This window comes from Mauremys reevesii, linkage group 1 (genome assembly GCF_016161935.1).
Source record: "Mauremys reevesii isolate NIE-2019 linkage group 1, ASM1616193v1, whole genome shotgun sequence".
NCBI classification, from domain to species: Eukaryota; Metazoa; Chordata; order Testudines; family Geoemydidae; genus Mauremys; species Mauremys reevesii.
In genome coordinates, this window is record NC_052623.1 from 111452906 (window position 1) to 111468175 (window position 15270).

The 15270-nt window shown below is 40.8% G+C and overlaps 1 protein-coding gene across 4 annotated transcripts in view; it reads left to right on the forward strand.

Moving 5' to 3' along the window:
* The window catches only part of COL4A2 (collagen type IV alpha 2 chain), a 216200-nt gene that overhangs the window by 166804 nt on the left and 34126 nt on the right, over nt 1-15270 (forward strand). For all 4 annotated transcript variants that reach the window (XM_039517786.1, XM_039517789.1, XM_039517800.1 and 1 more), the window contains exons 23-30: nt 306-378; nt 475-581; nt 3090-3291; nt 4126-4173; nt 4986-5048; nt 8465-8572; nt 11642-11863; nt 15048-15209. In XM_039517786.1, coding sequence (XP_039373720.1) covers nt 306-378; nt 475-581; nt 3090-3291; nt 4126-4173; nt 4986-5048; nt 8465-8572; nt 11642-11863; nt 15048-15209 — 985 coding nt within the window. The remainder of the gene's footprint in view (nt 1-305; nt 379-474; nt 582-3089; nt 3292-4125; nt 4174-4985; nt 5049-8464; nt 8573-11641; nt 11864-15047; nt 15210-15270) is intronic.

The window sequence follows — 15270 nt, forward strand, 5'->3', positions numbered from 1 at the left end:
GCACCTTCCTGCACCAGCAGGAGTTCATGGCATCTTACAGATATATAAGAGGACAAGTTCCTTGTTCCAAGGAGTTTACTATCTAAAGTAGAGAGACAACACGCTGATTAAGGATCAAGCACAAGAATGGGAACACCGGAGAGAAAATCATTAATAGAAAGCGATGTGAAAGAATTAAGTTTTGAGGAGCTTTTTGAAGAACAACAGAGGGTCACTTGGCACACAGGTTTACTTTTAACTATCACTTTTCCATTTGTTTCCTAAATAAAGTTCTGATTAACTTTATTTAAAATGGATATCAACAGGGATTTCCTGGTGCAGTCGGATTTCCTGGGCCAAAAGGGGAGAAAGGAGATCCTAGATATGTTACAACAAAAGGTAAAACAAGCAATCTACTTCCCTTGCAATTTGCAAATTATATGTAAGCCTTTTGTCCAATGCAGGAGTAATTTCACATTGAGAGCACTTCTTTAGGTACCAAAGGAGACCCAGGAGATCCTGGACTATCTGGCATTAAAGGTGAAGATGGGTTTCAAGGAAAAGATGGCATAGATGGCTTACCAGGGCTTCCTGGCCTTCCAGTAAGTAACAACTATATCCGATATTTGCCTACCATATTTAATTACAGACTTCTTTAGTTCAGCATCTCATAACTGAGCTGTCCTCCATACCTACATCATAAATTATTATCCTATCTTCACTGGTTGCTGATGCATTCACGTATCAGATTGAGATGTTATATTAATTATTTTCCATTCTTTTCCCATTTTATTTAAGCAAATTAATACCAGTTCATATCCCTGACAGGTCAGTTTGCTCCATCAATGATTTATTATTGGTTTTCCCTCCTTTTAAACTTACATGAAATTCTTTCACACTGAATATCTCTTAAGAGCTACATGGTCGTCAAATGAAGCTATGGAGAGGCAAAAATTAATCGCAGATCAGCTGCCTGACAGTGCATATTATGCTTGCACTAGGGTGATGCATCCTGAAAACATAAAGTCATCACATATTGACACAGCACTGAGCTCAGACATCATAACTAGAAATGGGCCAGACCCAGAGCATCAAATCTGAATGCCAATGATTGTTGTCATCAGTCAAATCTAAATCTGAAAAGGACCTATTTTCTGGTTCATTGTGACACCAATCTTGAAAGAACCGTTATTCTCATATTTTGGCTCAAGATGGCAGAAATGTCATTAGAACAGCCAATTAATAGCTGTCATTTTGTAACAAAATTATATGAAAGCTCTCAAGATTTCAGAACTGTTGTAACATGAGCCCCAGCCTAAATCTAATTTGGGTTCAAACACCAGACCTGACCCATTTCTAATTGTAATGATTCCTCTCCACAGCTAATTACTCTTTCTCTACAACTCCATTTGACACTTTCTACACTATCCTGCCTTTTCTGCCCTAGTCGTTCTGTCTTCTTTAAGAAAGGGATCATGCTGTTTCTCCTCTCTCCCATTTCTCCTAACTTGATTGCTTGGGGAGATGTGAAACGATGTTGCTCGCACTCTGATCAACTTTCACAATGCAACCTGGCCTGCCACGCATTTCTCGGCAGAGTAAGCAGCTCTCTGATCGAACCCACAGACTCCCCAAAAGTCACATTCAGCTTTACAGCCACAGGTGGTGTATGACTGGTTCACATAGCCCAAATGATGTGCATTCACTGGCCTTAGCCCTCTCTAGTGGAATGTTCTGTCAATGGATGTTTGTTTCGTTGGTACCATCCCTGGTTATACATCTTGGGATGGGTTTGGTCACAGAGACCCCCTTGGGACTGTCACCTGATGTGCTGAAATTACCTCTGAGCCCATTTTCCCTGCCAGCTTTGGACTTCCAGAACCCTGTCTTGTTGAGCCAGACACGCTAGTCTGCTGCAACACAGACCCAGGGTTTGGGCCACACCCCCAAAGCTGCAGACTTAACTGAAAACAGTTCAGTAGGTTACCTGTCTCCCGCACCCAGCTCCCAATGGGATCCAAACCCCAAATAAATCCATTTTACTCTGTATAAAGTTTATATAGGGTAAATTCATAAATTGTTTGCCCTCTATACCACTGATAGAGATGCACAGCTGTTTGCTCCCCTAGGTATTAATCACTTTTTCTGGGTTTATTAATAAACAAATGTGATTTTATTAAGTATAAAAAGTAGGATTTAAGTGGTTTCAAGTAATAACAGACAGAACAACGTAAGTCACCAAGCAAAATACAGCAAAAGCATGCAGGTCTAAGCCTAATACATTAAGAAATTGAATACAGGTAATATCTCACCCTCAGATGTTCCAAAAGAGCTTCTTTCACAGACTAGACTCCTTCCTAGTCTGGACCCAATCCTTTCTCCTGATACAGTCCTTTCCTCTGGTACACACATCTCAGGTGTCAAGCAGGGGTTTTCTCATGACTGGCCTCCTCCTTTGTCCTGCTCCATCCCCTTTTATAGTTTTGGCACAAGGCAGGAATCTCTTGTCTCTCTCGGTCCCCACCCCATCTTCTAAATGGAAAAGTACCAGATTTAAGATGGATTTCATTATCAGGTGACATGGTCACATGTCACTGTAAGACCCCTAGTCTCCATTCCCCATGGGCTGGCCCACACATACACAGGAAGGCTTTCAAGTAACTAAGGCCATTTACAACTGATTGTTTCTGGAGCACCCTTTATGGCCTCCACTTAATATGTTTACAACAGTGATACAAGTTTCTATCTTATTCTCCTAACTCCAGATATAGAAATAATACATGTAAACAAATAGGATGAACACATTTAGTAGATTACAAGCTTTCTAATGACACCATACAAGGAGTATTTAGCGTAAAGCATATTTCATATTCATAAGCATACTTCCATAAAGCATATGGAGTGCAATGTCACACATCTAAGTTAACATGTTACCTTATTATGTTAAAGATTTTTTGCTGATGTCACCCTTGTAAATGGCCATGATACATGGAAACTGACCATCTACCAATTACTAATAATAAGAAAAAATGTTTAATTGTTTGGGTGAGGTTTATTCTTATGCAAAGTCAAAGTGCCCATCCCTGTATATTTAATCTGTTTTCCCATAGGGTGATGGTGTAAGAGGTTCACCAGGTGACCCTGGTTATCCAGGACTACAAGGTGAAAAGGGCTTTCTGGGAGATATTGGTCTGCCAGGTGCAGGCTTACCTGGCCCAAAAGGATACCGTGGCCCTCCAGGTGACATTGGAACATATGGAAATCCAGGACTTCAAGGTCCCCCAGGTCCTCCAGGTGCTCCTGCCCAATTAGGTATGTGTGATCACATGTCTCTTATGTTAAAGTCATTAGGGACCAGTACTGAGTCATATGCAAAACATCATGTAAATCTACTCACTGACAAGGCAGTATAGGATAGTGTATAAATAAGAAGGAGTTTGTTATATTATTTGGTCAACAATCTAACAGAAATACTTCAATAGTTTCCTTTCAGATATTTAAATAAAATTTACAAATTTGGCACTATTAGCTAGTAAAACCTTAACTTTTCTGACTGAGGGGAAAGAACATATTACTTATACATCTCATGCGTTGTGGCTGTCTTTCCTCGGGTTGGTCCCAATCAAACCTACTCCATTCATTGACCTGAGATAAGAGAGAAGCTTGAACCTGCCCTCTGCTCCTCATCAGGGCATAAATATTGATCCTTTGCAGCTCTCTGACCCACTACTGGTCTGGGATTTTGGTACCCAACCAGAGGTCCCCTCAATTATTTGGTGCCGTTGCTAGACTGCAAGGCCAGCACTTTTTGTGTGTAAAGAGAAGGGAGAGGAAGGTCTGTCATTTCTTATTTCTCACGGTATATCAAAAACAAATATTTTACTTCATCACATGAACTCTCCTTTGTTAGAATTAGATGCGGCTCACCATGTTTCCAAGTATTTTAAAATGAGTGGCCGCCTTTTCATTCTTTAATTTATGAGAATTATCCAGTGCACAATAATTTAGACACAGTGTATCAACTGATGCTGCAATAGACATCTGCAGTTAGAACTGAGAAGTTTGGGTTTTATAATTTTTAACATTTTGTTTAAAATGCTAAGAGTCTATCTTGCTTGTTTCTCTTTTCTCATACTTCCCTGGTAGATTGTAACCAAGTTACTGAAGATCAAGGCATCAAGACAGTTTGGTCAGGTATAGTACAGAAATAAGATGCTTGGAAACATTTTAATATTTAGATCTATGGGGCACCTACAGCATGACAGTGTGCTTACTGATTCCTGGTGACTAATTTTGATGTTGCCATTTCTTGGAGATAGCTCCATCTGTAAACTGCTTAATATTCAGGTCACAAATAATGACACTTTCGCTATACAACTAATCAGTAATTTGGTCATAGCATGTGTTTTTAAATTAATGGTGTTTCATCTTTGCAGATCAAAAACTATTTGGTTCATTACTCCCTTGAGTTTATTGTGATTAAGAAAAACAATTATCACATGGCTTGTAATAACTATCTGAAATTACAAATAACAGAAATTAGATTCCGAAGAGATTTCACAAGTACAATGTAGCAAACCATTTGTGAGAAGTACTCTATGTTTAGGTAAAAAGTATCATGCAATTTGGTATTTAAAGGAACAAGTACTCTAGTTTTCACGTGCAACTGAATTAATTTTTTAAATTTTTAATTGACTCCAGAAAAAAGTGAGCTGCCATTTTGAAAATTTGGCAAGTGTTATAATAACATCTGATCTCTTCACTGCTATTAGCACAGCAAAGGTTCCAGTGGAATAAAATGAACAACTTTTCTTAATTCATTGTCAGCATGAGCTATGCTGCACATTGCTATATAAAAATGATTAAATAAAACTTTCAATTTGTATCGTTTTACTAATGGAAATAATTGCTAGATTTAAGCATAGTATGGTTATTGTAAGTCACAAAAACAATGAGAGATACAGCAGATGAGTATGTGGAACTCCACTGATAATGTTTATTTGTAGGGGCAGAATGCGTGAGAGCACCAAAAGGATCCCCAGGAAAGCCGGGATTGCCAGGAGCTATAGGTAATGTTGTGCCTTTACTTTTGAAACATTTCTTTACCTTACACACTACATTTGTAATTAGCTTTTGCTAAACCTGACTGTAGTTGTGCCCTTAGACTAAATATATTTTAGAAATGAGAATAAAGGAGACTTTTAAATTAAAATTTAGGGGTGAGGTGAGACAGACAAAGGAAAATAGATACAAAGTGTATGATATGTAATGGCTGCACCACACGAATTAATCCTCTTCTTACTCATGAATTTCAATACTGTAACAAATCAGCCACCAACAATGGTTTTCTCTATGAACAGTCATTACATTTAGTCACAAATCCACACTGTTTGTGAATATCATTTGGCACCCAGGTATAAGGAGTCAGTGGGGCTTTAAGCAGTTGTCTTTTAAGAGAGTGGCAAAAATCAAAATAAACATGCCAGATGATATATGCCTTCTATAGTAGAATAGATATCGGAGGTGGAACAGTCCTCTATTAGATCACCCAGTTCATCCTTCTCTCCATGTAGCCTCCTCATCAATGCCATGTTTCTTTCAACTGTACCAGATGCCTTTAAAAAAATCAGTGGCGTTTCACAGTTTAATAAAACCACTAAGGGCTGGATTTTGCCCTGGTTCTATGCAGGGCATAGGAGAGTACTGAGGAGCTATCATCCCCACCCCACCCCTACACCCTTCATGCCCTGAGGAGCAGTGCAGGAACCTCGTGGATTGACGCTTCTGAGGCAGTGGAGAGAGCAGTGGCTGCTCTCCACTTGATACTCCCCACACCAGGAGCCACTGGGCAAAGAGAGGCAGAGTGGGGTTAAAGCCTGGCTGGACATATTACAGGGAGTATGCTAATCCCTAGAAGGAGTGTAATGAATTACTAGCCCTTGGAGCAAGTGGATGTAGTGGAGGAATTGTCACAAGGCCTTCAGAGTGCTCCTCCTGGGGTCATATAATTATACACAGCCTCTTAAACAGGGCTGGGACTAAAGTCTCAATGGAACTCTAAATAAATAGGCCCAGATCATCCGATGCAGTGGGGTTGCATTGCTCAGCACTCCCAGCAATTTTTGTTTCCAAAACTGGTCTATCCAATCCTAGGAGGATCACCTCAGTGCTTTTTCTTTGGTTTGGTTGGTTGGTGTGTTTTTTGGGGGGCGGGGCAGGGGGAGAAGGGCGGCAGGAGGGGCTGTCTGGGGCTTTCCAAACCCTGCTGATCCACAGCCACTGTATTAACCCCCTGGAACATTGGTAACTGATATAACTTAAAGCAGCCTTTAGTATTAGGGGAGCTTGAAGTCCATCTTTGCAGCCTTCCCTAACTGTGCCTTGCATTTTTTGGCCACAGCTCTGGCCAAAGATCTGGGCTGCAGTGTTTAAGGTCAAATTTTCCTTTTAAACTAAATATAAAGTGTATTGTTGTTGTTATGGTTTAAGTAATGACTCATTCATATTTCTTAACAGGATTTGCTATTTTTATCTCTTGTTAGTGCAGCATGTTGAATAGTTCAGCTTTACATTTCTTTATTTGACTATGGTACTTTGGCATTGTAATCAGTGCTTCTGAAGGTGGTTTTTATTGTTGTTCAAGGTGATTTTCTCTGAAGTCTTGGTATATCTGTTACTCATTAGGATGATTCAGTTCCTTTGTAATTTTATGTGAACTTTTCATTCTTCTTTCCAATGATTTTGAATGAAGTCAGATTTACTTCTTAATCACAATTCTTTCTAAACACGATGCTTCCATGCCATCAGATTCATGTGTGTTTTATTTTAGGCATTGGTCTGTTGTTGTTGTAAACAAAGCTCCTTATCTGTGTGTCCATCTCTTGAATAAATGACTTCATCAGTTGGCATCTTTCAGTAACTATAAGATCTTGCTACCATCCCCTGGGGCTCCAGACGCAGGGAGGAAAAGTACCCTGCTGATCTGTGTCAATGAATGCTGTCTTCGTGGCATTGTTTCCTTCAACCCCAAGGAATTTGAATATTGAACACTAGGAGGAGCAAATGTCCTGCTTTATTTTATACTTTTTCACAACCCACTGTTGCCATAACTCTGTCCTTGTACCCCCTTAGTATTATACAAAGTCAAATTCATTTATGCTTTCACCAAATTACCAATATCTAATTTATGCTTTGTCACCTTTCATTATTGTCTTTTGGTTATAAGGTTTCCTGCCTTTTTTCAGCTAGTCTGTAACTGTGCCATGTACAATTAATGAACTGGTTCAGTGACCTATGCACCAATGACACAGTATAGCCAGAAAAGAGCCATCTTTGTAGTCTCACATCCTTAAATCCTCTATTCCTATGAAATTCCTAACACTGTATTAAACAGCCTGTCTTAGGCCCGTGTAACTGTTCTTAAAAAAGGATACTCAAACTGCCTTCCCTGCTTTCGCTTGCAACTGTCCATTGAAATAGATTTGGCAAAGCTTGGATTAAACTAAACTGGGTTGTGAAATTAAACATATTTTCCTTACTATTGTTTGGTGCTAGATGTTAAAACTAGCCACCATAGTATAATCGGTTATTGAAATATGATATTTGTTGCCCTCTGCACCTGCTGCCTACTTTATAGAGAGAGGCTTTTTATCTGCGGCCAGTACATCCCTCGGCCCGCACTGCTTTGAGCAGCTCCCATTGGCCTGGAGCAGTGAACTGCGGCCAGTGGGAGCCGCAGTCGGCTGGGCCTGTGGACGCAGCAGGTAAACAAACCAGCCCAGCCCACCAGGGGCTTTCCCTACACAAGCGGCATCCCAAGTTTGGGAAACATTGATCTAGCACAACAATTAATGGAAAGAAAACAAAACTAAATGTTAACAATGCTATTTGGGTAACAGGCACATTTAAATTTTGCAGTTATACCTGCAGTTCTAGTATTTTTCTTTAAGTGAATTTTCTGCTCAGAACATTGAGAGGCTGATGGCACAGTGCTGGCACTAGGAACATGATATTCAGGCTGCACAGTTCTGACAGTGCTCCTTAATCCTGGCCTTTTTTTAAAATGGAACTTACCACAAAACAAATAGCAATCATAAAACAATCTTGAATTTTAAAATCAGCAACTCTAGAAATAAAAAACCTTTAGCTATCAATAATAATCTCTTATCAATAAATAAGGTAAAGTGATTCTTCATCTAAGAAACATCATACTATTTTGTCAGAGCTAGCAAATTAATGCAAAAAAACTACTGTGCAATGGAAGAGACAACAAAGTAAATTGCAATTCATAATGATAAATTTAGGGTGTAAAATATTTCAAAGCATGTGCATAAATTCCACTGAAGACAAAATGTGATAAAAGTTGATCCCTAAATCTTAAGATACATAATTATGATATTTATTAGCATATTTGTCTGCATTTATGCATATATTTACTTTCTGTGTTTGGATCTGATTTGTTGTTACTTTTTTATGCATAATTTAGGTGCAAAAGGTGCTAAAGGGATTCCAGGTGAACCAGGTCTGGATGGATTCCAAGGGCTAAAAGGTTCACAAGGTGATCCAGGTCGTGAAGGATTACCAGGTCCTCGAGGTATCTTGAAGTCACTAGCCATTCTTTGAGTACTTTTGATCTGTTCGCTGTAGTCATGGGAACCTCAGCATGCTATTCCAGGTGTAAATATTAATTTGTCTTCCCTTCAGCATTCAGACAATAATATAACATCAACCTAAGATATCTTGTGAAGCCAAAAGTTTCTCTCATTGGAAAATGTGGTTTGTACATAATTATGAAAGAATATCAATTTTCCTCTTTTCCAAGTTTCTCCTAGTGCAGAGGTATAAAGATAATAGTAAAATACCATAACACTGATTTTAAACAATGATACTTCAGTAGTGAGATATTTTCACACTCCAGGTGGAGCATGTTCATACTTACACTTCTGAAACAAAATGCATAAGTGAGGAAAAGACACCTATGAATGCATCCATTTAACTCTTAGTAGCAGAAACACGAATTACATTGTACACACCAGGACAAGAACTTATATATATCATAGGTTCACAATCCAGTAGCTGAATATGCACCCCGCCCACAGGTGGCTGAATATATCCCCATTTGGAAGTACAGTGTTTACAAGTGTATAGTACCTACAACACCTTTTACGTGTATTGTATTGAGTATGCATCAAACACCTGTTTTTGTATTCATTAAATATAATTTTATTTAGTTATTTTGGTGTCTTTGGGAATGTTGGTATGAGCAGCTTGTTGTGAGTCTGAGTGGTTGATGGTTAATATAGTTTTAAAACAAAACTACTGCATAATGCATCCTTTGGCGAGGGATACCTAAATGCAGCTCAGAACAAATGATGTCCCTACCTTTGAAGGTGAGAAGGGGCTCTGGCAGTGAAAACAACTAAGTTCCACTGCCTGAGGAACAAGATTTGTGGGAGTGGCAGCCCTGCGGGGGAAATCTTCCTGCGTTGCTAGGAATCCAATTCTGCAGGGCTTTCCTACATGGCACACATAGGTGTGAAAGGGCAAGACAGGAGGGTCATGTGGGGTGATGTGGATCCTCCTGTCCTCCTCGCTGAGGTCCATGAAAGCTCCTTGGAATTTCCTCATTGAAGATCTTCTTTTGACCTGTAACCTAGAGGGGAGTATTCTTGCCCTGCTGCTGGGACAGACCATGGTCAGCCAAGATAATCAGGCAGGAGAAAGTGGGGACTGGAGTTTCCCCAGAGTACTTTGCAAAAGTCATTTGCACCATTTCAGTCAAGCATTCACTGGAAAAAAAGACCTAATGTGAGATCTTCATGTCTATGTGGTTTTAGAAATTTAAATCCTAATGTCATTCTCACTTTTGCTCCTAAATCATGTATGTGCAGTTGAAAATCCCACCCATGTTGCTTAGCAAACCAGCTTTTTTGTTTACAATAACTTTTATTGCCCCATTGTAATAAGATGATGTGGGGTAAAATTTTCAAAAGTGCCCAAGTGACAGCTTTCAGTGGGACTTAGGCTCCTAAGGGCTAGTTAGATTCACAAAGGGGACGTAAGCACTGCAATGCCAAACTCCTAGGTGCCCTGCCACCCACTTGAATTCACAGCCCTTAGTTAGGCACTCAGGCTCCCCATGAATTCTATGGGGAGAGTTAGGTGCCTAAGAAAGGGATTCACAGAAGCCCCAAGCTGAGCTGGGAGTTGCCTACGCTAGTCAATGCAGAGGAAAGGGGTGCACCTTAGGCCAACATCCACAAAAGTACTGGTCAGCCTTTTCTCAGGGAAAGAACAGCGAGAGAGACATCCCCTCACCCTCTTATAGCTGATGGCCAGTGATTAGGGCACCCAATTTTCAAACCCCCACTGTGCCTGATTTAGAGCAGGGTCTTGAACGCAGATCTCCCACAATCACACTGCTAGGTGGTATTTTTGGGTAGCTCTTTCTCAGTCTCTCCTGTTGGAGCTGCTACACTTTGTACAGATAATTAAATATTAATTGGGCCAGAGCAAGAAAGAAAAACTAACAAATTAACTCTATAACCCATTGGTCATGGCGCTCCATGGGGATGTGTGAGATCCAGGCTCAAGTCCTTGCTTCAATCAGGCAGAATGAGGATCAAATGTGGGTCCCAGATAAGTGCCCTAGCCACTGTGCTATTGGACATTCTGAGTGACGTGTTTGTCAGCCAGCCCCAAAAAATTCACACCTGATCACCCTAGCTCTATTTTGGGGGTGGGTTAGGCATGCTCTAAGCATGCATACTGGATCAGGCCCTGCAGGCAAGGTAGGCAGGGAATGCCTCACTGGAAAATCTGGCTAGGACTTAGGCATGAGCAAAGCTGTAAGAAGCCCATTAGATGTGGGGCAGCATCAGGGTATAGGTGGTTTTTTGCCTGTCCATGCGATTTAGGCACCTACATGGTTAGGCAGCAGCTGAGGAGTGGTTTTGTGAATGTCGGTGGTGCCTATATGCTGGATTTAGTTACCTAAAGAGGCAGATAGGTGCCTAAGTTCCTTTGTGAATCTAGCCCCTAGGTCAATGAGGTGCTTTTATAAATAGACTCATAGACTTTGAGGTCAGAAGGGACCATTCTGATCATCTAGTCTGACCTCTTGCACAATGCAGGCCACAGAATCTCACCCATCCACTTTAATAACAAACCCCTAACCTATGTCTGAGTTATTGAAGTCCTCAAATTGTGGTTTGAAGACCTCAAGCTGCAGAGAATCCCCCAGCAAGTGACCCGTGCCCCACACTGCAGAGCAAGGCGAAAAACCACCAGGGCCTCTGCCAATCTGCCGTGGAGGAAAATTCCTTCCCGACCCCAAATATGGCAATCACTTAAACCCTGAGCATGTGGGCAAGACTCACCAGCCAGCATCCAGGAAAGAATTCTCTGTAGTAACTCAGATCCCATCCCATCTAAATGTACCCACTGTTTGTATTTGACAGTTTATATACCCTACAATTGCTTTACATTTCAATAAAACAGACTTTCCTGCATTAGCATACAGCAACAAGTCTGTGGGATTAAACAAAAATAAAAATTATTTGATACAATATTTGACATTATTATGGTGCATCTGACACTTTTAATATCTAATACAATGTTTTGGTCGTGGATAGCCACATGGTGATAGTCATTTTGCCTTTAGGTTTTACTGGACCCCGGGGAGATGGAGGCCCACCAGGTCTACCAGGGCTACCGGGGAATCCAGGCAATGCAGGAAAACCAGGTGCCCCAGGGCCTATAGGACCAAAAGGAATTGCAGGTGAAGTTTTAGGAGCAGCACCAGGCACCCCAGGAGATTTTGGACCATCTGGATTCCCAGGATTGAAAGGCCTACAAGGAGATCACGGAGTACCAGGAATTAGAGGTAAATGTTGTTATAAAGTAATGTTTCAGCAAAAGGAAAGGCATGAATGCAGCCAGATTTCATAAAGCTTTAATTGGAAGGGCTCTATTTGTATGCAGAAGAGCTGTTGATCAGGTTAGCGGTACATCCAAATAATTCATTTATCCCACAATCCTAAACTAGCTCCCATACCTTCTCTAGGTACCAAAAGACACAAGTGTCCCCTACCTAGCCGCCAAAACCTCCAGCTTCCCCCAGCAGCTTCTACAATGCCGCATACTGAAAACTCAGGACACAGTAAAATCAACTAAATTGTGATATCAAAAGGCCAGATTCTGCCAGTCTTAATGAAGTAGAGAGGGTACAATATTTCACAAGTTGTCCCACTGATGTTAATGGGCTGACTTGCAAAGTGTGGTACCACTCAACAGGAATAAGGGCAATAAAGTCTGGCCCATAATAAATAACAGAAGGGATACGGCACTGATTCCATCATTCACTTTTCCTGTTTAATTCAATTAAAATCTCTGTGTGACATTCCCCAGGGTAAAATCTGGACTGTTGTGTCCCCTCAATTCTCCAGTGTGGGGTGCCTTTTACACTGCTTTTCTGTGAGAACAGCCACTCCTGGTCATGCTCACACACAGCCTCTAGCATGCAAAATCACTCCCAGCTGAATTACATGAATGCTCTGGCCAGCCACTCATGAATTACATACAGGGCGACACCAGCAAATTCCCAGTCCCAGGCTTTCCCCAGAAATGTGCATCTTGTACTTCCCAGATCGCTCCTTCTGGACAATAGAAGCTCATAGAAAGGCCCTCATTTCATCAACGGAAAATGACAGACCCTGTCATTTCAAGTGGAGATGACACTTCAGTCTAAACATGCTGGTCTGGATAAAACAAGTTCATTAACAATAGAAAGTAGATTTTAAGTGATTACAAGTAATGAGGCATAAAAGTCAGAACTGGGTTACAAAAAAATAAAAAGATAATACGCAAACTAATACCTAACTTTACAAACTAAGTGAACTTAAAAGCAAAAAAGGTTTTCCCACCATAATCTTACAGCAGTCAGGCTGGATCTTTCAGCCAGGACTGGACCCCTCCCCAAGTTCATTGATGTTTCCTTTGTCTTTCAAACGTTGTTGCTGTAAGTGGAGATGAGGGGGGAGAGAGGTGATTCGGTGACCTCTGATTCTCAATCTTATACTCTCCTCCCCTCTTGGAGGATTATCTCAGCTGGGTTTCAGGTGACAGTCAGTCTGTTTACAAGGAAAACCCCAGCTGTGTCTTTGCCAATATATAAAGTTCTCACCCCTACCCTTCTTCCTGCCAAAGAATGGCTGCTTAGCCAGGTGATAGTTCATGATGGTCCATTTGATTATGCTGATAGCTGGCCATGGTGTCAATGTGTCTTTTGTCTCTGAAGAACTTGGAGCATGTTACAGCAATGTTATACAACAGAATCTTACAACTTTACATACTATGTTGATACACATATTTTACCAGAACAATAATGTTCAGCAGATTATGAGTTTTCAAAGGATACCTCACAAGGCATAGCTTGCACAAAATTTATCATGGTCTTGTAAAAGTGGTGAACATGGGGTACAGTCTGTCACACTCTGGGTTTGAATTTACCTGAAGCTGTGACAGAATTTCCAGTCTGCTGCTCCAGAGTGCCACATAATCAGGAGCTGCTGATGCCGAATTTGAGTTAATTTTAACACACAGTACATAAGCCTTAATAATGAGATATTGAGCCTTTTACTTCTATGTCACCAGTTCAAATCTGTCTTAGTTTAGTAGTGAACACAAGTCTTCACTCTTTCATGGCTTTTCAGACTCCTATGGGGGAAAGAGTTGACAGTCTAAGCTCCCAGGTCTCCACATCACAGTGGAAACCCTTGCTGGTAAACTCAGCAGAAAGCACAGAACAGAATATGGAATTAGTGCTCCCAGCCACTTCAGATCAAGTTTAAGGCATGCTAGTTTGACAGCATGGGCCCTGCTCCTCAGAGGCAGTTAGCTTCTTAGCTTCAATTGATTTCAATGGAAGGTAGAAGATTAAATATCTTTGAGGATCTGGGCCATGGTTCCCTCACAAAGAGCTAACACCTTAAATTTTGTGATGAGCTTTTCAAAGGCACAAATCGGAGTTAGGCACCCAACTCCCACTGACTTTCAGTAGCAATTGGGCACTTTATGAGTGTCTGGGAAAGCAATCATGTAACTTTGCTGGGAGTGACTTTCCATGCTACTGGCTGTGTGTGAGCCGAGCCTGGAGAGGCTGCTTTTCACAAGCAAAGCCATGTAAAAGGCACCCTGGGCTGGAGAGTTAAAGAGACACAGTGGTGGATGTCAGTGGTCCCCTGATGGCTTTTAACTATTTAAATCAGTGGTGGTTAAATTGTTAATGCTTCAGAGAGGAAATCTCTCTCTTATTTATCTCGCAAATAAAACTCTCACTTTTGGGCCTGAATTTCCTCTCAGTAATACTGATGTAAAGCAAGAGTAACTCCATTTAAGTCTATTGAGTTACATGGATGTGTAAACAAAGTAACTAAGAGAAAAGCAGACCCACTGGGCCTGATTCACTATTGCCTTGTGAATCTGCAGTCTTTCACACTGCTGCTGAGTGGGTGTAAAATGCTACCTTTCTGTCCTAGTAGGGATTTTACACCCACTTTGCTCTCATCTTGCAGAGGTGTAAATGGCCACACAATGCACCAGGCACTGGAAACAGGCCCATTGTGTCTCAGTATGGTTTGAATCTCGTAACAATGACCACAGCATGAAACAAAGAGCCATTGTCAGACTGACTTTGTCCACTTCTGAAAATACATAAATGTTATTTTAGAAATTATGCTGAGTGTTATTTCTGGTATAGGAATACAGGGAATGGCAGAATCATAGAAATGGAAAAGACCTACTAGATCATATCCCTGCCAATGTAGCACTGTTCCAAAGTTGAAGTAGCTAGTCAATTTTCAGTGTAAATTACAAAAAAATTAATAATCAATTTTTTAATTTGATTTTTCCAAAGTCATCTTTTCTGATGGAAAATAATTAGCTCTGAAATGTGAGTACTGTACTATGCAAGGTATATGCACATTGATTAATAAAAATGTTGTCTAATAAACCTATACTCTAGATGATATCAGAACCCTAGAATTAATTAATTTAGTATGATATTTTAGGAGCTGATGGTACGCCAGGTTTTCCAGGACCCAAAGGACTGCAAGGACCCCCAGGTCCTCTTGGTTTGCCTGGCCTGCCAGGACGACCAGGATTGCATGGATTCCCAGGGCTTCCAGGACAGCAAGGACCTTCCGGCAGAACTGGCTCACCAGGATTTGTTGGTGAGGAATTTTTCCTGTAAACTTCTCTATCTTGCACAGACTTGCTTTTTCTCATGTTAAC